This window comes from Engraulis encrasicolus, chromosome 5 (genome assembly GCF_034702125.1).
Source record: "Engraulis encrasicolus isolate BLACKSEA-1 chromosome 5, IST_EnEncr_1.0, whole genome shotgun sequence".
NCBI lineage: Eukaryota > Metazoa > Chordata > Actinopteri > Clupeiformes > Engraulidae > Engraulis > Engraulis encrasicolus.
This window is the reverse complement of record NC_085861.1, coordinates 2,246,955-2,271,766: the sequence shown is the minus strand read 5'-3', so window position 1 is coordinate 2,271,766 and position 24,812 is coordinate 2,246,955. Positions and strand designations below refer to the sequence as shown.

The window sequence follows — 24,812 nt, the reverse complement described above, 5'->3', positions numbered from 1 at the left end:
CACACACTTACTTTCTGGTAACAGTACAGTAAGCCTTTGGTTCCATAATAAATATAGCTGCAACTGAACATTCAGTCAAAAACTTACAAAAATAAAATAAAGAAAAAAAGAACAAAAAAGAAAGACAAAAAATGACATGTCAGAACTGTGTTGGGGGGAAAGGCATGTCAGGCAAGTGAAAGGAGGAAGTGAAAGTTAGCTTCTCCATTTTGCGACAAGTAAAGACTACCAACTTCTACCTTTTCACGGTTGCCCTTCCTTCGACAGTCTGCAATTTAAACACGCTTTGTGTAAGTACATCTTACTTGACTGAACTTGTTAAGAAACAAAAGAGTTTATGGGTCTTTGACAGTCTTGTAGTGTTCACATCCCCTTTTAATTTCAGACTTGTTAAATGTGTATGATTGTTGGCTCTGTGTCATTTGCAACGGTCCGTGTAACACAGTGTGTTGCTCTATTTCCTCTACCCTGTCAAAAAAGAAATCTGCTTGGGCTGGTAATAATAATAATAATAATAATAATAATAGATCGGATTTATATTGTCTTGGTACTCAAAGCCACTGTTCATGGAAAGATATGGTCTGTGAAAGTGTAGGGTTTTTTTGTTTTTGTTTTCCCCCCCTACTTCGATAGCCTTCTCTAACTGTATGTGTCTGGTTGTGGACGGTGCAACACTGACATTTACATGCTGTGGACGGTGTAACACTACCATTTACGTGTTGTAGACGGTGCAACACTGACATTTACGTGTTATGGACGGTGCAACACTGACATTTACATGTTGTGTTTCAGCAGAGATTAGTGCAGAGTTTAATTTCAAGTTTATTACTGCTGCCCTATCAACAATATCCTGTCGGACCTATTCGTTTTGTAACTAAGACTGACTACGAAACATTCTAAGAAAAAAAAAAGAACTGGAATATTTCCGAGCCTTCCCTGTGCCATTCTAATGAGCTGCTTAACTCATTGAGTGCCAGGCATTTTCAAAATCAGACTTGGGGGTTGCCAGGCTTTTTTCAACATTTGAGTGTTTTTTCAAGAGCCATAAAATATTGAGCTCTTTGTTCATGTCAACAACAAACATACCAGATCAACGTGTTGGGCCCCACCCCCCATAAAAAAAAACGCAGTTGACTTGATATCAAGTCTTTGGCACTGTGCCATACATTCTGAAAAGACGCGTTTTCAGGTCCATGGCACTCAAAGAGCTACAGACATGAAAGTAGCCTGACTAATCATGTTTTCATGTAACCTACTGTATATGTTCTACAATTAGACTACTCATACAGAATTAGTGAGGGCCACAATATGATAGATGTCACTTTGTCACTTTATAGCCTACTTTGTATAGAAACTGTCAATGTAAAGTTGTTGTTGTTTTTTTTTACTGGTGGAGACTGGCCGTCTGGTAATGCTATTAATAATAATTAAGATTAATATAATTAACAAGGTTGATATTCACCAGCACTTAAGCAAGATTCTAAGAGCATCATTGTACGCCACCTTTATCTTATTTATTTTTGCTCTACTGTAGCCACACCAAAGATGAGCTGTGTACAGTGGTGTACAGTAAGTCCTGAACAGAGATAATTTTACTTCCTTTGTACACATATAGAATTTTCGTGCCAGCATATTTGCTTGAGCATAAAGTTTGCAACACTGGCGCTGCATATCATCATCGAGCCCTATCTCGCTTCTTTCCAAAAACGGGCAATAACGTGAGTGCACCACATCCTTTGTAGATTTTTCCCTAGATTTTGCCCCATTTTTTTGTGAAAACGTTACGAAAGACGTGAGATACGGTTGCATCATTATCACATAGGTCACTCCTAAGAATGTGACCTAAGTATTTAGCTTCTGTCATTTAGAGAAAAAGAAGGGAAGTGTAGCTTTTATCCTCCTTATTCCTAAAAAGCATTACAACACTCTTTTTGAGTTATATTTGATGTCACACTCTATACCATACTCTGAGAAGACTCTGAGCAGTTGCTGAAGACCAGAACTATAGGGACTCAGGACAACCAAGTCATCAGCATGCAATAGATGATTAATGACCTTATCCCCAACCATACACCCAGTCTTACATTAATTTAATTTCCTGGATAGATCATCCATGTAAAGATTAAAAAGAAAAGGGGAAAGAATACCACCTTGCCTGACCCCATTGGTGACCAAGAACTGGCTAGAGAAAGCTTGGCCCCGTCTGACCTGCATGGTTTGATGGGAATACCAGTACTGTAAGATTCATATTAATTATAAAGGGACCCCTCGTTGATGTAGTTTTATAAACAGTTTCCCATGGTTAACACGGTCAAATGCCCCGGACGCATCTAAAAAAACATGTAAATACTGTTGAGTTCTTCCTCTTATATGTATATCTCTTTCAATGCATATATACACAAACCTGTTCCATGTTTATGCTTAAAACCAAATTGATTGTCAGTTGTTTCCACATATCCTTGGAGCCTCCCTAAAATGATCCGCTCTAGAACTTTGGATATTATACTAGCAAGTGCAATGGGCCTATAGTTGTCAATACTAGATGCTTTACATCAGTGGTTCTCAAACTTTTTGTGTGAAGTACCACCCGAGAAGATATTGAGCTTTCCGAGTACCACCTTGATAACCAACATTAGCATATCGCAGCAAAGGCCTTCCATATTCACTTTTGCCAGTCAATACAGGAGATCAACACCTACGGTCACATTCAGTGCAAGCATGTTTTTAAATTTCTTGCTTGCCTAGTATATTCTGCATTATGTTTTCAGATTCATACAGTTCAATATTACACAATGTGAGACCAGAGACAGTTTCTACTGCAACAACTTGATCAGCCTTCAAATCAATGCACAAAAAAATTAATTCTTCCAAGTACCACCAGAGATGTCTCACGTACCACAGTTTGAGCACCACTGATTTACATGTTTTATCTTTGATAATTGGTACCAGAAGCACATATAACAAAGAGTGGGGTAATATGGCATGTGCTAACAGGCTGGAGGAACACAAGGCAAGTAGCACTGACAGTCTGTAACTAGCATATTAAAGATGCTCAGCAGTGATTTCGTCCTGACCACTGGCCTTATTCATTGCTAGCTTCCCAATGGCATTGTACACCTCGTCTGGTCTAATAACCATACCAACATCATGACTAACATCATCTACTTTAAAAGCAGCACTCTCAACACAGTTAATGTCCCCAAAATGCTTCGCCCATAGCAATATTCCCATCCCCAGATACACCATTTACAGTGGAGGGAAGAGGCATCTGGCTGTTGTTAATGACTTTAACTTCATTCCAGAATTCCTGGATATCATTTTGATGGAGTTTTCTAGCCATTGATTTTGACCTCATAATTTGCTCATTTCTTTTTACATAGCGTACAGGATATTTAAACCTGGCATTAGTGGCCTTCTTATGCTGAAACTCTGGGCCATATTTTACTTTCCCAGCTGCTACCCAGTTTCTTAAAGCCTCTTTTGCCTCAGAGTAGAGCTCTGCCACATATTCATTCCATCCGGCCCAGTGCACATCTAAGCCTATCACAGTTATCATTGGATCATATTTCTTTTGCCAGAATATGGCCACACCACCAGGTATTCGGCCACGTACTAATCCCACACTTAAATCAGTTGTAGACTCCCCTGCCCCATAGAAGTCATTATGATTCTTTAAGATCATTAAGATCTCTCGAGATCCTGTTTGGCCAGCAGGGTCTCTTGTATGCATAGAATGTCCGCGCTGTCAAAGAGTTGGTCAATCACAATGTGTTGCGCTTTGTCACTAGTGCTCTGACCTAAGGGCAGGCCTCGCGCATTGTAAGACACAACTCTCGTGGTAGCAGTCCAAGCGCCTTGAAGAAGCGGGCTATGAACTTTTCCTACATGTGACTGTGTTAGCAGGCTGAATCTGCTGATGTCCACATTGTCACAGTTCGTGGTGAAAAACTATGTATTTTTTGGTTTGCATTGCGAACCAACTTTCCAGTTCGCTAAGATCTACAGCGTGAACACGACGGCCAGTTGGCGATTAGGTGCGGGGACAGGTTCTCAGTTGAATGCACCAAGAGAGGACAATGATGCCGCTTTCGACTTTGCTCACAGGCGAATATCAATTTTATTTACCAGGCATTCGCATGAAAAAGCACAAGCAGCTACTGTTTTAATAATAAAAAAAATTATATTGACAGGTCGGTAACATCTCTTGCGGTTAGAGTTGTGGCCTAAGCAAGGTGGTCCAGGTGTGAGACAGCATGGTCCCTCATCCCTGTTCATGGGGGCTGAGGCTGGGCTGTGCTTTCTGATCTCTATTGAGTCCTTAACCCTCAAGCGACCGGGCTGTTTTAGCGACTAATATGGCCAAGCAGGGTAATTTATGACCCCAAATGAGTTTATAGAAGAATATCACTATATACATTATTTGTTGGAGGTCATCCAAATTTATTTACAATTTTGACATACCTCTCCCTCATCTAAAGCACAAACCATGTCTCAAACATATGAGCATAGTGTGCACTTCAACATTTCTTACACCCCTTTTTTTCTGGAAATTGCTGCTAGGAAAAGGTGTCTTCCATATATTTAACACCAAAGTGATGATTTAATTGACGCTTGAGCTTTTGTACAGCCATGTAAAAGTGAAATGTCCAACAGTGCCAATGATTTCTATACTGTAAACTTGTTTCCACTCTTTTTGATCATCAGGGTGATTTCTATTCCACTTTCTGATCTTGTGTCTAGCACCTCTGTGCAATTATCTCAACAATATACAGTGTGGTGTAATAATTGAGGAAATGCTAATTGGATGCCCTCACAATGTGCTTGATTGGCAATCTCAGTGGTAATATTTAATATTATAAATAATATTTATATCATGAATATTTTAGGTCTGCCGATCATGATCTGCCCCAGGACACAAAGTATAATAAGTTGAGATGGAAAACTACAACATAAATGTAAATTATAATGCTGATCATCTCGTGGATCCTCTTGGTCATACATGACCCCAGAAATGTTTTGATTATTATTCCCATATTGTATTGGTCTTTTACCAAAGTTCCATGATGACTGATTGGGAGTAATAGTTCCTGACTGACATGCCCTTGCCCAAGACGTTTAAACGTTGAAAGATGGAATGTCCACAAAAAGAAAATAGATTTAACCTCAAAATGGTGAGGATTTATTTTTACTGTACAAATGGTTTAAACAAAGAAATTAAAGAGTTCTGGGTTTCAGCTTCTCATGGCAGGAGACAGACGTAAGAAAGCTGTAAGCCTCCAATCAGCCAGACCTGGTCTGGTCATCAGCAGGTCTTTATGCCTCAGGATTGGAGACACAGCACTCCAGGCCTGTAGAGGGTGCACAAGAAATGCTTCCGACGAAAAGGTTAATTACACTTCAAGACTGTAGGTGGTGCAAAAGAAGCGTTTTCCTAGAAAGGGTTAAATTGGCTCTTACACATATAGATTGACCAATCTTCACAAAATTCATTTATGACAACATACCTATGTATGGTCAAACTCCTAGAAGGAAAGGTTTTTGGTTTTCTTGCACAGCTTTTTACTTTGTTGCTCTTGTCTCTGTTCTGTTTCTCTTTCATATTCCTTTCCACACTCCTTTTTTCTTTATCAAATGTCCTTCCTGTCTCCCCAATATAGGTCTTGTTAAATGACTGACAGTATTTCATATATGACGTTACACTTGTTGTGTTGGTCAATTTTGTCCTTGTCTTGGTGTGTACTAACTGTCATAGTTTTGTCTTTGGTTTTACCGGTGTGTGTGGTTTTACCGGTGTGTGTGGTTTTACCGGTGTGTGTGTGGTTTTACCGGTGTGTATATGTTTATTATGGCTCGTTGGATACTGTCCGCTGACATGTGGTCAACATTACTTTTGTTCCCTGTTTGTGGTAGTCCGTTATTTCCCTTTTTATTGCTGTTCTATCCTACAAAACCATACAGCAAGAGAACAAGAGGAAATTATATATTAAACACACGTAGGTATACTGTATATATATGTGTGGTGGTCATAGATTTTTTAAAATCTAGATTGTTCTCACTGTAATCATGTTTAGAAGTAGGGTGCCCACATCCACAAGTAGTTGTCCAGGTGCCAGACAAAAGGTAGTAGGTAGTGTGATGAAGCGGTCCGCACACTGTATATTAACTCCAAAAATATTTTATTTCATTTTAACATACGGCAAAACAGAGGGATCTTCCTCAGGCAATGAGAACAATGGTCTGAGTTGGCTTATATCACATGACCTACAGGTAGGCTACCTGGCAGAAAGGTGAGCGCACCCTAAGGTGACAAGTGGCCTGAGGGAGATCCCTCTGTTGGATCGAAACGTTGCCTTTTAAACGTTGTTAAAATGTAATAAAGTATTTTTGGAGTTAATACACAGTGTGCTGACCGCTTCATCACACTACTTCTCACTGTAATCATGAAATTAATCTACAAAACCCAACTCCATTGAAGTTGGGACATTATAGGTAAACTGAATAGTAACAAAATGCTATCATTTTCAAAACATCTGATTCTTACACTATATGGAGAACAGTACAAAGAAAACCATTTTAGTTGTCGAAACTGACCAAAATATTGTTTTGGGGGAAATCATGAATATAAAAAAATAACATGTCTCAAAAGAGTTGGGACAGGGGCAATAAAAGGAAGCAAATGTTAAAGAAGACTAAAAACAAAACGAACGACAACACTACAGTTACTCATATTAACCGATGAGATCACTTTTATATTAAAACAGTGTCAATTCCTGTCTTGAACATGTTTTCCACTGCTCAAATGGTAGGTGTGTTCTTCATGTTCCATAGTGCTTTCCTCTCTATAGTGCTTACAATGGGACAGGTCTTGACCACAAGCCATCCATTTTATCACCTGGTTTTCATTATGATGGAGCTAAACTGTTAGAAAATAGTAGAAAATGCAAATTGGCCTTATGTGGCACTAATCGAAGACCTCCCGTCAAAATATAATGCCTGAGTGTCTTTGTTAAAGTAAGCTTAGTCTTGAGGACAGGGGCGCCGCCAGGAATTTTGGGCCCTATGAAAGATTATAATTTTGGGCCTACCCCCCCTGATATAGGAGCTCACCTTGAGCTATTATGTGACCCAGGAATGACCTGGCTGACGCGTTAAGAAACGAAGTCCACAAAAGCATCTTCTATGCAAAGAGTTGTTGGTTTATTCCATAAAAACGCGAGCCATTAGCATCAGGCCGCCACACCACAGACAGGAAACGGTCAAAGCCATTTGCCCATTCCGGGTCAACACCTAGCATCAACAGATAGCTTAGGCCTACTCAACGGTTTCCTTTCCCTTTCTTTGCGCCTACTCCATGTGGTTAGTATTGCCGCCTGGGTCCGCGATGCAATTCCATTGCACTCACAGAGCATATTGGTAGTCGGTGTCAGTCAGGTAACCATAGGCTGTGCAATGCGCAGATCATCCAAAATGCTTTAGTGATGGGCCGGCAATATCTAACCTGCAGCTGTCTCGTTAAATCGCTGTTCATTTTCTGCATCCAAGTTTTCTGTTGGACTTAAACCGAACGTGACCAGATTGACGAGTTTGTCTATCAGCACCACGCTGACATTAGTCTAATTTAGACGTCCGATAAGCATTCATTTCATGCCAAGGGTAAAACTCTAAGTGATATTATGAGAACAAAACAATCTCTTGACCTAGCCATTAGGCTGCTTCGTGTTGTTGCACTGTTGTGTGAGGGATAATTGTAAAATAGGCACCGCTTGTAAAAAGCACCACTCTCCTGCGCAAACATGATACTTCAATGGATGATGGATGGAAGCATCCCCAACGTAGGTTGTTTGTCAAATCTGCGTTAATTTTCCGCACATTAGTTTCAACTGATGCTGTCGGTTGCTTTCACATTTGCCCACCACTCTGTGGTTAAGATTTCACTTAATCCCCACGAGGCTCATAGTTTATCACGGACGTTCATCCACTTTTTCCGTTTCAGCGCGGTGACAATAAAGGTGGAGTTTTTCAATAGGCCTAGGAAATATGCTAACGTGCTCTCTTGGATGCTATTCCAAGGATTCTTACCATTTGATAGCGTTTGAAAACGTAATGTCATTGAGTGAGCACCTTCTTTCTTGGAGAAAATTTGAGTGACCAGTTGCCTGCCTCTTCTGGCCCTCTCCTCTTTCTCCCGTCTTTCCTTGTTTTTGCCAACCTGCCTTCACTGTCACCACCAGCTCACCATCATGTGATTAACACATAGATTGTATATTTAAACACTTAGTGGTTTCTTTTGCCTTAAGACATGTAAAAGTTTTTATCTTTTACCTGACATGTTTCGACTGTGTTACTTCCGTCTTCATCAGAGGGTCACTGTGATGTTGATGAGTGACGTGCTTTAAAAACAGCTGATGTTGTTGTGGAGGTGTGACCTCCCTGTCAATAATGACAGGTTGGTCACACCTCCTGCTGTTAGAGCTGTCCTCTTAGGATGGTGGTCCAGGTGTGTGAGAGCATGTATGCCCCCTCATCCCTGTTCATGGTACTTGGGCTACGCTTTCTGATCTCCATAGACTCCTTAATCCAGCGGTGGTATCTGTTGTTCTCTTGCTGTATGACTTTTGCCTTGTCCCAGTCCATGATGTGATTTTCCCTCCTACAGTGGTCAGTTATGGCTGATTTGAGGTTCTCCTGTGTGGCTCTCTCCTTTATTGCTCTTGTATGTCTTTGTTCTGTTTCCTTTTCACACTCTTTTTTATGCTCATTTTTTCTTATGTTGAATGTCCTCCCTGTCTCCCCAATATATGACTTGTTGTATGACCGGCACGGAATCTCTTATATGACATTGCATTTGTTATGTTGGTCTATTTTGTCCTTGGGGTGTACTAGCAGCTGTCGTAGTTTGGTGTGTGGCTTTACTGGTGTTTGTATCTTGTGTTTCTTCATGGCTCGCTGTATGCGTTCGGTGATCCCTTTGATGTAGGGCAGGATCACCATTCCTTTGTTTTCCGGTTTTTGTGTGGACTGCTTTTTTCTTTTCTTCCCTTGTGTGTTTAAGTTAAACAGTTAGACATAATGAACTTAACACATAGATTGTATATTACTAACATTCTATATGTTAGCCCACGCCTAAGACCTCAGTCGCTCTGTACACCTGTTGGCAGCATTTTTCGGATGCTGTCCGATTCAACGTCTCGCGCGCCAGATTGGACCGCACCATTTCGCAAGTGCTCAGGGGGAAGGGTAAATGACAATAGGCTATAATAAAGAACTGACTAAAACGTTATGGGAATCGACAGTTGTGTGTTTAATAAGCTTATTTCAATTACTATTTCTTTGTAATTATAATTTTTTTTAAAAAAAAGCAAGATTATATTATTAATATTTTATTATCCCATTCGTGGGCCGAAGGCCGTGCTGCGTTGGGCCGGGCCGTTAGAATCAGTACCACCTTTCCCCCCCTAGCGGCGCCCCTGCTTGAGGAGGGGTCTTCAACCATTCCTTGGTGAGAAACCAAAGAGACTGTCCATTCCCTATACTACCCTGAGAGGTCCTGCAAGTCAGAGCGCTCGGTGCACAGAGGAAGAAACACAAGTTGTAGCAACAAAAGGGTTTATTCCATTATGCACACAGATACGAGGGAGCTCCTCTTATATATAGATACAGACACAGACCTGTCCTGTGCATGCAATCAACAGCTAAGCTAACACATTATAGTCTATATAATCTACAGGATGAGGTAGAGACTATGGGTTAGCGAACAGAGCAGGATGTTCTGCTGTCTGTGGTTAGACATCTAGCTGTCACCACAAGAACAGGATGTTCATGTTAGTGTCTTGAAGCTTGCAAGACAGAAGGCAGTTTGCAACACAGCAACATTATGTTGCTGGGCAGATTATTTTGGTGTCAAAATTGAGTTAACCCTTTCAATCTTCTAATGCTGTTTAGAAACCACATATATAATACAGTTAATATATTGTCTTTACACTATTATCCATCTAATGACTGATGAATGTTTTGAAAATGATAGTATTTTGATTCTATTCACTGTTTACAAAGTGTGCAAAGCGTGTATATATATATATATATATATATATATATATATATATATATATATATATATATATTGAAAATTGTCACCACAATGAATATATTTAAGCATTTACAGAACTGTACAAACTTACATTTCAAGAAGAGCAGTGTTATAAACCTACATTTAACAAAAAACTTAATCAAAAGCTTATTTGAACTAGATTGCATTCTCACAGAAAATGCTGGAAGCCGGCTTGCCCTTTGGGGCAGAGATGAGCAGTTTCATTTTTGATATCTCTATCCCTAAATTAAAAACAAACTACTATTGAGAAAACAAAGCGGTAACACTTTATTTTAGGGATACATCTATTAGCACTAATACATACAATATTAATGCCTGTGTAAGTAATGTGTAAGGCATGTACTAAGCAAAATCAGACAGTTGTTAAGCATGTATTCGCAAATGTCTTGTTCATGCCCAATTAGGGATTTATTACTAATATGACCTTAGTAAGGGCCAGTAAGCCTATATTTCTATTTATTAGTAAGTAGTAAGTTGCAGAATACAATGTGTATAAGCTCCGGACACACTGTGTGAACAATCCCTGAACAGTGTGAAAACAGAGGTGGAATAAGGTTCCCTATTCTAAAGTGATACATTGCTGAGCCCAGATGCCTTAGGGCCCCCGCACTACCAAGGTCCCCATCATTACCTAGGGCCCCCACACCAACTAGGCCCGCACTACCTAGTACCCCCCCGATCAGCAAAGTGTAAGTTAAGTAACTAAATCCCAACAAGTGCATTTATCTATTATTCTCTTGTTCATATCAATGTGAGAAGGGGAACAGGAGTCATTATATAGCAAAGATTGAACGTACACTTGTCAATGACGGTGGGTTGGTGAGATGTATTTTTTTTTCCATGTACCACTGAGTTTTAATTGTAAAAACCCCAAAATAAATGCAGAACATTAGAATAATCGTTTTGAAGCGAAACTAAACTATTCTTTTGTGATAATTAAGTTAATGTTTGAGAACATTAGCTCCAAGAAGTGCAGTGCATGATGGGTACGCAATCTAGGCCTACAGACAACCTACCCGGCTCTGAGTCTACCTACGTCCTTAGCTCCTCCCCTCACTTGTGCAATTTAGTTGTTATCCAAACAATTTGCCATGTACGTAACAACAGAAATATTATCATTGCTGCATTGGCCATGCATTGCATTTCTGACAAAGGGCATACCCATCATGCACTGCACTTCTAAGTTTCTCAAACATTATCTTATTTATCACAAAGAGATTCATTTCGCTTCCAAACTATTACTCATCGTTATATTCTGCATTTATTGTAGAATTAAAACTAATTGGTGTATGAAAAAAGGACATCTCACCACCCCACCGTTATTGAGAGGTTTACGTCCAATCCTTGCTATATAATGCTTCCTGATTCTCTTTCATATACTGAGTAGATTAAATGAGAACTGCAATTCTAAGTTGACTGATGCAAAATTGGATAAGCTCTTACACTCTGCCACCCAAGGGGGCCCTGGGTAGAGTAGGGGCCCTAAGACATGTGGGCCGAGCAATGCCTCACTTTAGAATAGGGACCCTTATTCCACATCTGTTTTCACACTGTTCAGGGTTTGTTCACACAGTGTACCAGGAGCTTATACAAATTGTATTCTGGCCCTTACTGCTTACTCATAAATAGAAATCTAGGCCTACTAGGTCCTTACTAAGGTTGTATTGGTAATAAATTCCTTATTGTGCATGAACAAGACATTTGCGAATAAGTGTCTAACAACTGTGTGACTTTGCTTAGTACATGCCTTACAAGTTACTTACACAGGCATTAATATTGTATGTATTAGTCAGGTTCATCACGTTTGGATCTGAACCTTTCGCTGGATTTTTATGGGGATTTGGAAAACTATACATTTTTGAAAAGTATATAGCATAAGCAATCAGAAAAACCATGTTTCCATTTGCACAAATGTCTGCATGGCGGCCATCTTGGATTTTTCAAAATGGCTTCCGAAAAACCATAATTTTGCAATATCTCAGCTTCTGAATGAGCTAAAACATTGATTCAAACTGCTAAACCTACATTTTCAGGGTCACTGAATCTACTGGTGGTAGTTTTAATGTTCTCAGACAGTCTGTTACCATGCTAATTTATTATAACTGGTGATTTACTGTATAGTATCTACAAGTAGATGCATGTCTGTCAAGCCCACCATACAAAACATCCCAGCTAGAATGTGCAAAACAGTTTACGTGTCCAGCATTGTGCTGTATATATCCAAGCTTGCCTGTGCAAAGCTCATACCAGCTACATTGTATCCAGTAAACAGGAGCAGTGCCATGTAGTGAATATATTGAATGTCAACAGGCGTTACATTTTTGCCTTTTGCCTTCCTTCAGCATGCATGTATTTTCTGTATGATGATCCTGGAAACTGTCTGCAAGACACAGTTACAAATCAAGTAATAAATTGGTGTTATAAATATTGTTAATGCACATACTGCCATTAACTGGTGTTGGTGATGGTGGTGGAGTGTAACGGTGAGGGTTCTGTTTGCTGTTTGTTCTGGTTATAATCATGGGTGAAGAGCATCGAGGTGAACAAGAGGCATTATCAAGCATTATGAGCTCATTAACTGGAAGCTGTGTGTTCTATGCCAGTCTGACGATGCCAAAAGGTGGTTCTGGTCCGGAATCCAAGATTAGACGCTGATGGACATGTACGAGAAGTAGTTCAAGAGGGGGCCAGTCTGAGTGATGGGGGCTATGTTAAAATCAAAAGACGACTGCAGAACTGCACTAGACAGGCCACACCCTCCCAGTGATGCAGCACCTTCAGCATTGCTTCTAGGCAGGCCAAGAGAAATGTAAATATTGTTTCTGATCTCAAAAAAATCGGGAACTCCACTCACTTGGTCGGACAACAGTCAACCAGTAGCAAACCTAAGGAGGCAGATCAACCATGCCGTTTGGGAAATGTTAATTGTTATGGACTTGGTCAGACCAAGTCTCGAAAAATGACTGACCCAGGCACCTCAGCATCTGATTCTTCTCCACCATCCACAAGATTTCGTACGAGTCCACTCGATAAGAAACCATGCTTCTTCTACCAAAAGGACAATAGTGAACTGCTTTATCAGGTCAAAATTGCAAATGGCGGTAAAACTCTAAAGGCTGCTGTAAAGTCCCAGAATCCCACCCTGAAAACAAGAATGACCACCAGCATCTTAGCAGATGATGCACATTCAATTGCTGTCCAATATCACAAAGATTGCATTCAGTAGAAAGTGGCTGAAAAAGAGAATCCTCACAGTCTTGCCATAACTGAAGTCTGTCTGTTCTAAATGACCGAAAGAAGTCAAAAGTCCCTACTATCCAGAAGCATGTGAAGAAGACATGGTTCATGCTGCAATGACAACTGATGAATATGATAACATGAAAGCAATTTACAAAGCAGCACAGGTGACAAGGACGAACATTGCAACCTTCACCAAGACAGGCCAGGGAACAGATGCCATACAAGTATCCAGCAACATCAATGATGTCCCAGCTGAACTGTACAGACTAGCAAGGGTGTGTCTCTCTTTCGGCCACTTTCTACTGAATGCAAGTTCATGATTCTCCAAGGCTTCTGAATCAAGCATGTTGACATAGGCTACATTTTTTTTCAATGATGTCCATGCTTTGTTTTGTGTTTCCACATCAATACGGTTGATCAGCTCAAGCAGACATGTTAACGTCAAGGCTTCTTTGAGAGTTGTATTTCTGTCAGGCCTGGGTCTCGCCGTACATGACACATGTTTTGTCCCACAATCTTTGTGATATCATACATCAATTGCATGTGCATCATATGCTGAGATGCGGGTGTTCAGTCTAGTTTTGAGTGTGAGATTCTGGGACTGTTCCAAAGCAGCCTTTGGAGATTTTCCGGCATTTGCAGTTCTGACCAGATAAAGTAGTTCACCATCGGCCTGTTGTTTNTTGACGAGTGGAGTGGAGAATTAGATGTTGAGGGGCCTGGGTCATCCATTTCTGTTCATCCTCTCTTCTTGCCACGCTTCTTGGCTGTGCACCGTCCTGTAGAAATGATGTGCATGTTGGTTGCTTGCATGCTGTATTTGAACCTTGTTGGTTGCACCTGAGTGACAGGAGAGATGCTAGACTGCTTTCTGTGTCCCTGCTGTCTCAGCTGTGCAGTTCTGCAGTCATCTTTGGATTTAACATGGTCCCAATCACTCAGACTGACCCTCTCTTGAACTACTTCTTGTACATGTCCATTAGTGTCTAATCTTGGATTCTGGACCAGAACCACCGTCTTGGCATCATCAGACTGGCATAGAATACACAGCTTCCAGTTAATGAGCTCATGGGCTTGACATGTCTCTTGTTCACCTCAATGTTCTTCACCTGTGAATATAACCAGAACAAACAGCAAACAGAACCCTCACTGTTACACTAAAGCACACTCACCAACACCAGTTAATTACCTGCTCGTATGTGCATTAATAATATTAATAACACCAATTGATTTGTCACTCTGTCTTGCAGTCAGTTTCCAGTATTATCATACAGAAAATGCATGCATGCTGAAGGGTTCCCCCGAATGAAAAAATTGAACACCTGTTGACACTCAAAACATTCACTATGTGGCGCTGCTCCTGTATATTGGATACAATGTAGCTGTGAGATTTGCACAGGCAAGCCTGTAAATGTACAGCAAAATGGTGGACATGTAAACTGTACCAGTTTTGCACATTCAAGCTGGGATGTTTTAAATGGTGGGCCATCTACTCATAAATACTATAAATCAATAGTTCAAATAAATTGGTGTGGTAACAAAATGTCTGACAACAATACAACTAACACCATTGGATTCAGTGACCCTGAAAATGTGGGTTAAGCAGTTAAACTCAATGTTCTAACTTATTCAGAAGCTGAGAAATGACAAAATATAGGTTTTTCGGACGCCATTTTGAAAATTCCAAGATGGCCGCCACCTGTGCAAATGGAAACATTGTTTTTTTGATTGCTTATACTATTATATATACTACTATACTACTTTTCAAAAATGTATAGTTTTCCAAATCCCCATAAAAATCCAGCAAAAATACATAATGAACTTGACTAATTAGTGCTAATAGATGTATCTCTAAAATAAAGTGTTACCAACAAAATGTTGGAAAAATCCATCCACCCAGTTATGGGCCAAACAATTCAGCCATCTTGGATTCAGCCATCTTGAAAGTGTTGTAGCTCTGCGTTTTGGGGATATACTAAATGACATACATGGTATTTTAAGTTGGCTAAGGAACACTGCATATGATATAATTTTGAAAATCAACATGGGTCCGAGTGGGATTTGAACTCACAACCTCCATATCTCTAATCCAGGACCTTTGCCATTGCTACTAAAGGACATACATGGTATTTTAAATTGGCTAAGGAACACTGCATATGATATAATTTTGAAAATCAACATGGGTCCGAGTGGGATTTGAACTCACAACCTCCATATCTCTAATCCAGGACCTTTGCCATTGCTACTAAATGACATACATGGTACTTTAAGTTGGCTAAGGAACACTGCATATGATATAATATTGAAAATCAACATGGGTCCGAGTGGGATTTGAACTCACAAGCTCCATATCTCTAATCCAGGACCTTTGCCATTGCTACTAAATGACATACATGGTATTTTAAGTTGGCTAAGGAACACTGCATATGATATAATTTTGAAAATCAACATGGGTTTGAGTGGGATTCAAACTCACACGCTCCATATCTCTAATCCAGGACCTTTGCCATTGCTACTAAATGACATACATGGTATTTTAAGTTGGCTAAGGAACACTGCATATGATATAATTTTGAAAATCAACATGGGTCTGAGTGAGATTTGAGCTCACAACCTCCATATCTCTAATCCAGGACCTTTGCCATTGCGACTAAATGACATACATGGTATTTTAAGTTGGCTAAGGAACACTGCATATGATATAATTTTGAAAATCAACATGGGTCCGAGTGGGATTTGAACTCACAACCTCCATATCTCTAATCGAGGACCTTTGCCATTACTACTAAAGGACATACATGGTATTTTAAGTTGGCATGGGGAACACTGCATATGATATAATTTTGAAAATCAACATGGGTTCGAGTGAGATTCGAACTCACACGCTCCATATCTCTAATCCAGGACCTTTGCCATTGCGACTAAATGACATACATGGTATTTTAAGTTGGCTGAGGAACACTGCATATGATATAATTTTGAAAATCAACATGGGTCCGAGTGGGATTCGAACTCACAACCTCCACATCTGTATTCCAGCACCTTTGCCATTGATACTAAATGACATACATGGTTTGTTAAGTTGGCTAAGGAACATTGCATATTATATATTTTTTTGAAAATCAACATGGGTCCTAGTTGGTACAATAGGAAAAGTTTGGAGGGCTACAGCGTTTTTGGTTGGTAGTCCGAAGGTGCTCTTTGGTCAAAAAATTGGAAGCAAGAGAAACAAAATATCCAAGGCACACCGTGTCGTCAATTATCCCTTACTTAGAGATTACTAGAAACAGGCCTTGCTCTGCAAGCCCACTTAATAATAATAATAATAATAATAATAATAATAATAATAATAATAATAAACGTACTTAGAGATTACTAGAAGCGGGCCTTGCGTGGTTGTGGGCTTTGAGAATGCTAATGCATTTATCCCAGTGCAGTGAATGAATGATAAAATCCACATTTTTGCTCTTTTGGCGTTCGGCTCTCTCCGGTTTGAAGCCCTTTTCCAATGTTCACACCAGTGTTCATCTTGACAGGAATTTTTTAATTAAGTTTTAGTTATAGTCTCTTGACGAAAATTTAATTTTAGTTTTAGTCACAATTTAGCCTAAATCATTTTTGTTTTAGTCGACTAAATTTGAAATCTAACATAATTTTAGTCAACTAAAGTACATTAATTTCCTCTTGTCTACATTTCTCAAGAAAAAATGTCAAACTAAAATACCATTTGGGGAAATCAATGATTAAAATGACATAGGCTATTGTAATCATAAAATATTGTCAAAAACTGCCAGAGCGTCTTATAAGCTAGTGCGTCCAATGTGTAAAAAAAAATCAAGGCCGCGACACTCATAAATCTCTGTCGATATTTTAGAACGACTTCGGGGGAAAACGGGACTGCACGTTATGAAAAAATACTTGTGGGTATACCAGTAATCAAGAGCGTCGCGGGGTACAGTAGCCAGGTTACTGTATGCAAGCGTTACAATGGCACCAGTTGGAAGACGTCTCTCTCTCTCTCATGCGCGTATTGCAAGCTGTTACATATTATTTGCTTGATGCAAAGTTGTGATGGCATACGCGGCGCTCTCGACATGGTTGTGTGCATGGTTGCATGCATTCGCTAGACGTTATTGCAGTGAAAGTGAGGAAGGACCGTTCACTTCCTATTTCAGTGTCCTTGACTGACAAACGCATGCTGTTTTTTTTTCGTCATCGTTTTATTGTCGTCAGGGGAAAAACAATCGTTAACGATAATTATGACGAAAATATTTCGTCGAAATTAACACAAGCCATTTATTTGCCTGTCCAAACCTTTCATCTCAATTAGCTCGTGATTTATTTGCAGTTGTTTTTGCTGCATGCCAGCGTGATATTTTACAACCAGCCAGCCAGTAGCCAGCTTTCAGCGAGCTGCTGCTGCTTAGTTAGCAAACGAAGGGGAATGGGTCTCGTTCCGCTCATACAACATAGAAATCTAGACGCCCCTAGCGACCGCAAATTCCACAACAACAAAAGGCGCGGCGCCTCCAGGCAAAACTGCAAGTGCTGTTTCGGAGCAGGAGCACTAGGCGGTGATGGAAATATTGCCATTTTCGCCATAACGGAACAGTCAGGCAAAACCTTGAGTTCCAAGCCATTTCATGACTATGAAAAAGTTGCATAGTGTTTCCTTAAAACAGAATGCATATGCATTTTGTATAATACTAGCCTTTGTAACAGGCCTGTGTTTAAGAACAGATATGTACATGCCCATAGTAGATATGTACATGCCAGGCATTCTAAAGAGAGTTGAGACAAAATCCAAATTAGCCAAATAACGAGACAAATAAGGAGACAGCGGTAAACATCAAAACATTGGTGAGGACCACTCTACTGCATTGAATTCAATCCACAAAAGGGGCTAAATATTCAAAATAGTGAACTTGTATGATATTAATTAAAAAACTGAATGCACATGGACTACTAGCCTATCTAACAGGCCTGTCTCATTGCAGGAGTCACCGCCACAGGCTGTGGTTCAGACGTGGAGCCTTTGAACACTTCAGCTCAAGGTGGAAGCAACGTCAACACTCCAGCTGACAGACAGGGGCCCTTTGAAGTTTATTGATCATATATTTTAGTATTAAAGCCTGCAACATATTTCATGGGGAACTGCCTTTCTAAAAGGGAACCGGATCGGAACATTTCAGCTCAGGGTAGAAGCAATGTCTCTGCTCCAGTTGTGTCAGAAAGTAGAGCTCAGAGGGACATCAACATCTCCAGCAACGTCCATCATCACTATGGTGAGTAGCAATGTTCCCTCTAATTACCTCTGCCAAGGAGGTTGTGTTGTCGATGGTGTTGGTTTGTCTGTCTGTCTGTCTGTCTCTCAGCAGGATAACTCTAAAAGTTATTGTAGCAGATTTTTCTTTCATCAAGATATTAATTACCCATTACACTCAAAATTCTGACTATGCCACAAAATATTTCCCCTCCAGAAAGTTAAAGATGTTAAGAACATTAACATTCATTAAGGACGAGATGAGACGGGATTCACGTGAAACAGTTACAATGTTTTATTATATAATGTTTTCTGAAATTACAACAATCTTTCTAAAATGAGGCGTGATAACCACAGTCACAGACTGGACACACACTATGAAAAGGCCAAAGTAGATTTTCCCTACCCAGGCTCCAATAGGCTAAGGTAAAGACATTCAAATAACTCAGAGTACGGCACTCCACACACCATGGGCACGACAAACGATGAATCACACTGTCACCACACAGGGTAGCCTAACTTTACACAGCACTGCAAACTCTGGACTATAGGAGCTGGGGAGTGCCCAAACACTTGGTTGCGACAGCAAGAGTGGTGTACATTCGAAAGCAAAATCAACACAACATCAACCAGGGCCTAGGGCGCCATGTGAGGAAAGAGCAATCAACAAAGCGTGGCGAAAGGGCTCTTCACGGCAAAACGCCTGTCAGCCAATAGTAATATTGCTTTCAACTGTCTCTGTGTACAGGATAAGTCTGTGAACCAATAAACAGACAGTGCTGAGAGAGGGGGCGGGATGGGTGACAGAGTGCAATCTATTTTGGAGACTCACTCGAGACGGGACCCACTAGTTTCACGCCCTTCCGGTACTTACGCGGTACGTCACATGGTAATCAAACATTGCAAACAAGCGATTTAGGGTTAGGTGTAGGGTTAAGGTTAGGGTTAGGTTTAAGGTTAAGGTTAGGGTTAGGCTCGTATGACGTAAGACGTAAGTACCGAAAGGGCGTTGAATTAGTGAGTCCCCACTCGAGACGGGAGAGCAGCAAACAGCAGTGCTGCTCTGCTGGGTGGAGAGTTGTTTTCTCATTAAACCAGTCATTGCATGATGCTGCAGGAGTTGCTGGGGGTGTTTTGGAGGGTGTTTCGGAACAACAACTGTTTGTGATAATGGGAAGCCTAATAGTTATGAGGCTGCTGTTTAGTATTTGAGGGATAAAGAGCTTTGCTTCTGATGTGCGAAATCGCTAGTTAGCATGCTAACATTAGCCAAGTATGCCAAGCACCCAAACACCCTCCTGATATCATAATAGCCTACTTGCTTAGGTTGACAAGCAATGCAAAGTAAGACTGGTGCAATGTGTTAAATTACAATGTTAAATTCAACACAATTTTAGCTGCCATAGTTAGATCTCCTTCCATCCACTTGAATGAATTACTTGCTTGTTGTAAGCTTTAAAAAAACATTAGGCTACTTCCAGTCCAGAATGACATGAATCATGTAACAGAACCATACACAAAAATATACAGCATGTTTTCATATTGTAGACAAGTGCAGACTATTTACTATATTTTGCATATTATTATGAAATTCAAAAGTGTTACAGCTCTCTCTCGTCCTGTCCCTCCAGTTCAAGCACATAAATAGCCCCCTACTCATTCTCCTACTCACAAATGCACCACTATTTCCAGTCCAGAAATTAAATTAGTTTGGAATCATAGACAGCACAAATGTGTAGCTTATTAAAATTGTTATGCTGCCATGCTTTGTGATGCTGTGGGTAGTGTAGATAGGCTATCATTTAGGCAGACCTCCTTGGTAGGCCTATAGGTCTACACATGCATTTTGCATGCAAATGTATCACACCCTCCCCTGCCATTCCATATTACAATTTAAACACATTGATAACCTCCCTCTCATCTGCGGTTGGGGGCACCATCACACCACACCGTGAAGGTACTTTCATGCCAATCAATTTAGTTAAGCTTACTATTACTACTCTTGTGTTCTGTCAGGTAAAAAAGGAATCCACAAGCAAGAGTTTTTTTCTAAGGTTATCTGATCATGTTGAAAATTGTTGTGGAGAAAATGTATTGGGGGGGACAGAACTCAAACTCGCCTAGGGCACCAAATAAGCCAGAACCGGCCCTGACATCAATAGAAAACACAGTGTGTTGGAAATAAAAGACTGAGTACCGAGCGCTCTGACTTTCTCGCCCTTAGCCTACAAATTAAAGGAAACAAAATGACAAACAGAAAACACAAGCGCACACACGCACAGTCATTCATGCACCTGCCATTACGGTAAAACAAAGCAGCAAGCCGACGCGGATAGCCACGCGGTTGGAGATCAGGCACCTGCACAGACAGGGTAGAAAATATATAAATAAACGTATACAACATCATTGAGAATAAGAAGGAAAGAGCCGAGGGGGCGACCACATACCGAGTGAGAGTGAGACACGGCAGCAGCAGGAGACAGGGAGGCAAGAAGCCACGCGCATTCGCAACCTCCTTTCCTAACAAAATAATAACAGTGAATCCATGCGCATTTAATATAACCTACAATACGACATGGGGCAATGTGGTTTTACCAGGTTACATCAGGGGTCACGGAAGAAGCCTGCGGTTAAGCAAACAAGTAGGCTATATGAGCCAAATGTATGACATTGCACGGCGGTAATTATCGGCCTCGTGAGCTCAGTCAGACTCCCAACCCACAACGGAACTGCCTGGTGCAATCTCCCCAAGCTCCCAAATCTGCCGCCTGCCACCGAGAATCCGGTGCCATGCTTTTGTAGGATTTACAATTGATGTCTATTGGTCACATGACGCCAGATTACTGGTGTTGCTTAAAGGGCACAGACATGATGAGTATAAGTACAAAACGCACACCAGACGCACACGCTCACCAAAAAGAGATGCTGGCAATCAGTAAAACACTTGCAGGAGGAGAGAAGTGCCGCACACTCTCGAGTTGTTTAAGCAAGTTTTGAATGTGACAACGACAACATTTCGGCCTGTCGGCTGGGGGATTTAAAAAAAAAAAAAAAGCTGAGACCCAAAACCCATTTGACCCATTTGATCGATCGATCGATCGATCTATCTATCTATCTATCTATCTATCTATCTATCTATCTATCTATCTATCTATCTATCTATCTATCTATCTATCTATCTATCTGCCCCCCTTATCAGATATGACAGCATGACAATCATGAAGTAACAAAGATGGTTGGCAGTTCTTCTTATGTTCACTGTCCCTGGGTCGCTCCCATGGGAGACCATGCCCCCAGACCCCCCTAGTATGACTCTTATACAACGCTATCCCCCAAAAACGCCACTGCACACCACACATGCGCGCGCACCGCTGCAGCACACGCGCCGCTCCGTGCCACCGTGACACGCCGCACCCTTCTCACCTTTTTCACCCCTGACCCATTTTCATGCCTGTGTAAGGGTGGAGGTCTTTATTTGTTGGGATCATCAGAGTCAGTACCAAGACTTATAAGGAGAGGAGTGATGGCTGACGGAGCAGTTGATGTCTGTTAATGAGTGGAACGAAACAAACCCACGCAATGCCAGAATAGTAGGAGGAACATGCAAGCAAGGGAATGGACTGTGAGGCTGTTTTTGTTAAGTTAGGTAAAGAGACACACATTCATGATGCCAGAATAGTCAGAGGTACGTGCTGTGTTGAGAGCTGATTAGTATGTTTGCATGTTGTCTTTGTAAGTGAGGGAATGGACCGTGAGGCTTTTTTTGTGGAGTCGTTCTACTTCTGTCTTGAGTTAGTTCCAGGTAAAGAGTGACAGGCTTCCTCTGTCCTCCAGGTGCTGAGACCTCAACACCAGCACAACCAGCACAGAAGACTGGTATGTTCTGCTTTCTATTAACATTACTTTCCTATCTATTCTGTAAGGTAATAAATTATCCTTATTGGGTAATATAGGTAACTAGGTAACTCTTAAAAATAAGAGAAATATTTCACTATTGGGGGCATTTGATGGATCCCACTACCTGTATTTACTGTATGTGTGCCTGTTTTATCAATTAAAAGTATCTTAATATCTATCTTATTTTTAGCATCTATTTAGTACCATTCTCTTCATTAGGCACATTATTGTTACTAGGTCAACAAGGTAACTAAGCAAACTCTTCAAAATAAGAGAAAGGTTTCACAATTGGGGGCAATTAATGAATCCCACTATTTACTGTATGTGTGCATGTTTAATTTGAATTAATAGTATCTAGATATATGGCCTCCTACAGTTCATAGGAAATATTGTTATATGAGTGTTTATGTGTTTAATATGGCCAACACAATGTTTTTGAACCCTGTCTGTATAGATGGGCTGTTTTCAAGATGCCAACAAGAACTCAAAGACAAGCTATCCAAGAAGTTCCATAATGTGCATCCCGTCATCCCAAGGCAGGGAGGAGCTACATCTCTGGAGGAGATCTACACAGAGCTCTACATCACAGAGGGGGAATGTGAAGAGGTCAGTACTGAACACGAGGTCAGACAGATTGAGATGACATCCAAGATAAAGACAACTAAGAGGGAAACACCAATCAAACCCACTGACATCTTCAAGTGCTTATCTGGGGAAAAAAAACACATCAGAGTAGTTATGACAAAGGGAGTTGCTGGAATTGGAAAGACAATCTCTGTGCAGAAGTTCATTCTGGACTGGGCCAAACCGGATCAAGAGGGGGCCAAACCGGATGAAGATGGGGCCAAACCGGATGAAGATGGGGCCAAACAGGATATCGACTTCCTGTTTCCAGTGTCTTTTCGGGAGATAAATCAGATGGAAGAGAAGGAATACACTCTCATAGAATTCATTCATCACTTTTTCGGTGAAACATCTGACCTCATCTTCTCCACTGATGAAAAGTACAAGATCACCTTCATCTTTGATGGTCTTGATGAAAGCAGGCTTCCTTTGCATTTCGGGATTAAATGCATCTACAATGTAACAGACCCTGCCACAGTGGACGTCCTTCTGACAAACCTCATCAAAGGGAATCTGCTCCCCTCTGCTCAAATATGGATCACCTCCCGACCAGCAGCAGCCAATCAGATCCCTCCTGAGTGTGTCGACCAGGTGACAGAAGTGAGGGGATTCACTGACCAACAGAAGGAGAAGTATTTCCAGAAGAACATCAATAAACAAGAAATGGTCAGCAAAATCATCAGACACTTGAAGAGATCCAGGAGCCTCTACATCATGTGCCACATTCCAGTCTTCTGTTGGATTGCAGCCACTGTTCTGGTGTCAATCCTGACCAGAGGCAAGAGTGATGAGATTCCAGCTTCTTTGACTCAGATGTATATACACTTTCTGATCACACAAGTCAAATACATTAGTCAGAAGTACAAAGACATCTGGAACCAGAAGACCATTCTGTCCCTGGGACGACTAGCTTTTCAGCAGCTGGAGAAGGGCAATCTGATCTTTTATGAAAAAGACATGAGAGAGTGTGGCATGGATGCCAAAGAGGCCTCAGATTATTCAGGAGTCTGCACCCAGATCTTCAGGGAGGATGAGTCTGGGCTGTACCAGGAGAAGGTGTTCAGCTTTGTTCATCTGAGCATTCAGGAGTTCCTGGCAGCTCTATACGTGTTTCTCTGCAACAGAGACAGAAACATGTCTGATCAACAACAAACCTCTGAGCTCTCTGCTCTATTCAGAGCTGCAACACCTCATGACCTGCACAAGACTGCAGTGGATTTGGCCTTGCAGAGGAAAGATGGATACCTGGACCTTTTCCTCCGCTTCCTTTTGGGCCTCTCACTGGAGTCCAACCAGAAACACCTACAAGACCTACTGTCACAGAACAGCAGCCAATCACAGAACTCATTAGATACAGTCCAGTATGTTAAAAAGAAGATCAGAGGTCAGAGGCGTTCGGAAAGGGGGATCAACCTGTTCTATTGTCTGAATGAGCTGAATCAGCATGCTGTAGTGGAACACATTGACAGGGAGAAAGGACAGCTGTCTGTAAAGATGCTGTTACCAGGAGAGTGGAAGACTGTGGAATTCCAGTTGACGATGTCAGAAGAGCACCTGGATGGGTTTGACCTGCAGAAATACCTGAACACCCCAGAGAAAGACCAGACTGATCTCCTCAGCCCTGATGATGTTCTCCAGAAGCTGGTGCCAGTGGTCACAACATCCATCAAGGCAGAGTAA

General features: G+C 41.0%; 1 protein-coding gene across 1 annotated transcript; it reads left to right on the top strand.

Moving 5' to 3' along the window:
• Positions 1 to 220: 220 nt before the first annotated feature.
• Positions 221 to 24,812, top strand: LOC134448747 (protein NLRC3-like). The gene is made up of 4 exons (XM_063198401.1): positions 221 to 290; positions 18,346 to 18,633; positions 22,446 to 22,487; positions 22,963 to 24,812. The coding sequence occupies exons 2-4, from the start codon at positions 18,495 to 18,497 to the stop codon at positions 24,810 to 24,812; spliced, it is 2,031 nt and encodes a 676-aa protein (XP_063054471.1). The 5' UTR covers positions 221 to 290; positions 18,346 to 18,494.

Bases quoted from the DNA above. Each gene is read 5' to 3' on its own strand.
- LOC134448747 (XM_063198401.1), top strand. From the start codon at position 18,495: ATGGGGAACTGCCTTTCTAAAAGGGAACCGGATCGGAACATTTCAGCT. The intron at 18,634-22,445 runs GTGAGTAGCAAT...TCTGTCCTCCAG, and splicing joins CAACGTCCATCATCACTATG to GTGCTGAGACCTCAACACCA. The intron at 22,488-22,962 runs GTATGTTCTGCT...CTGTCTGTATAG, and splicing joins ACAACCAGCACAGAAGACTG to ATGGGCTGTTTTCAAGATGC.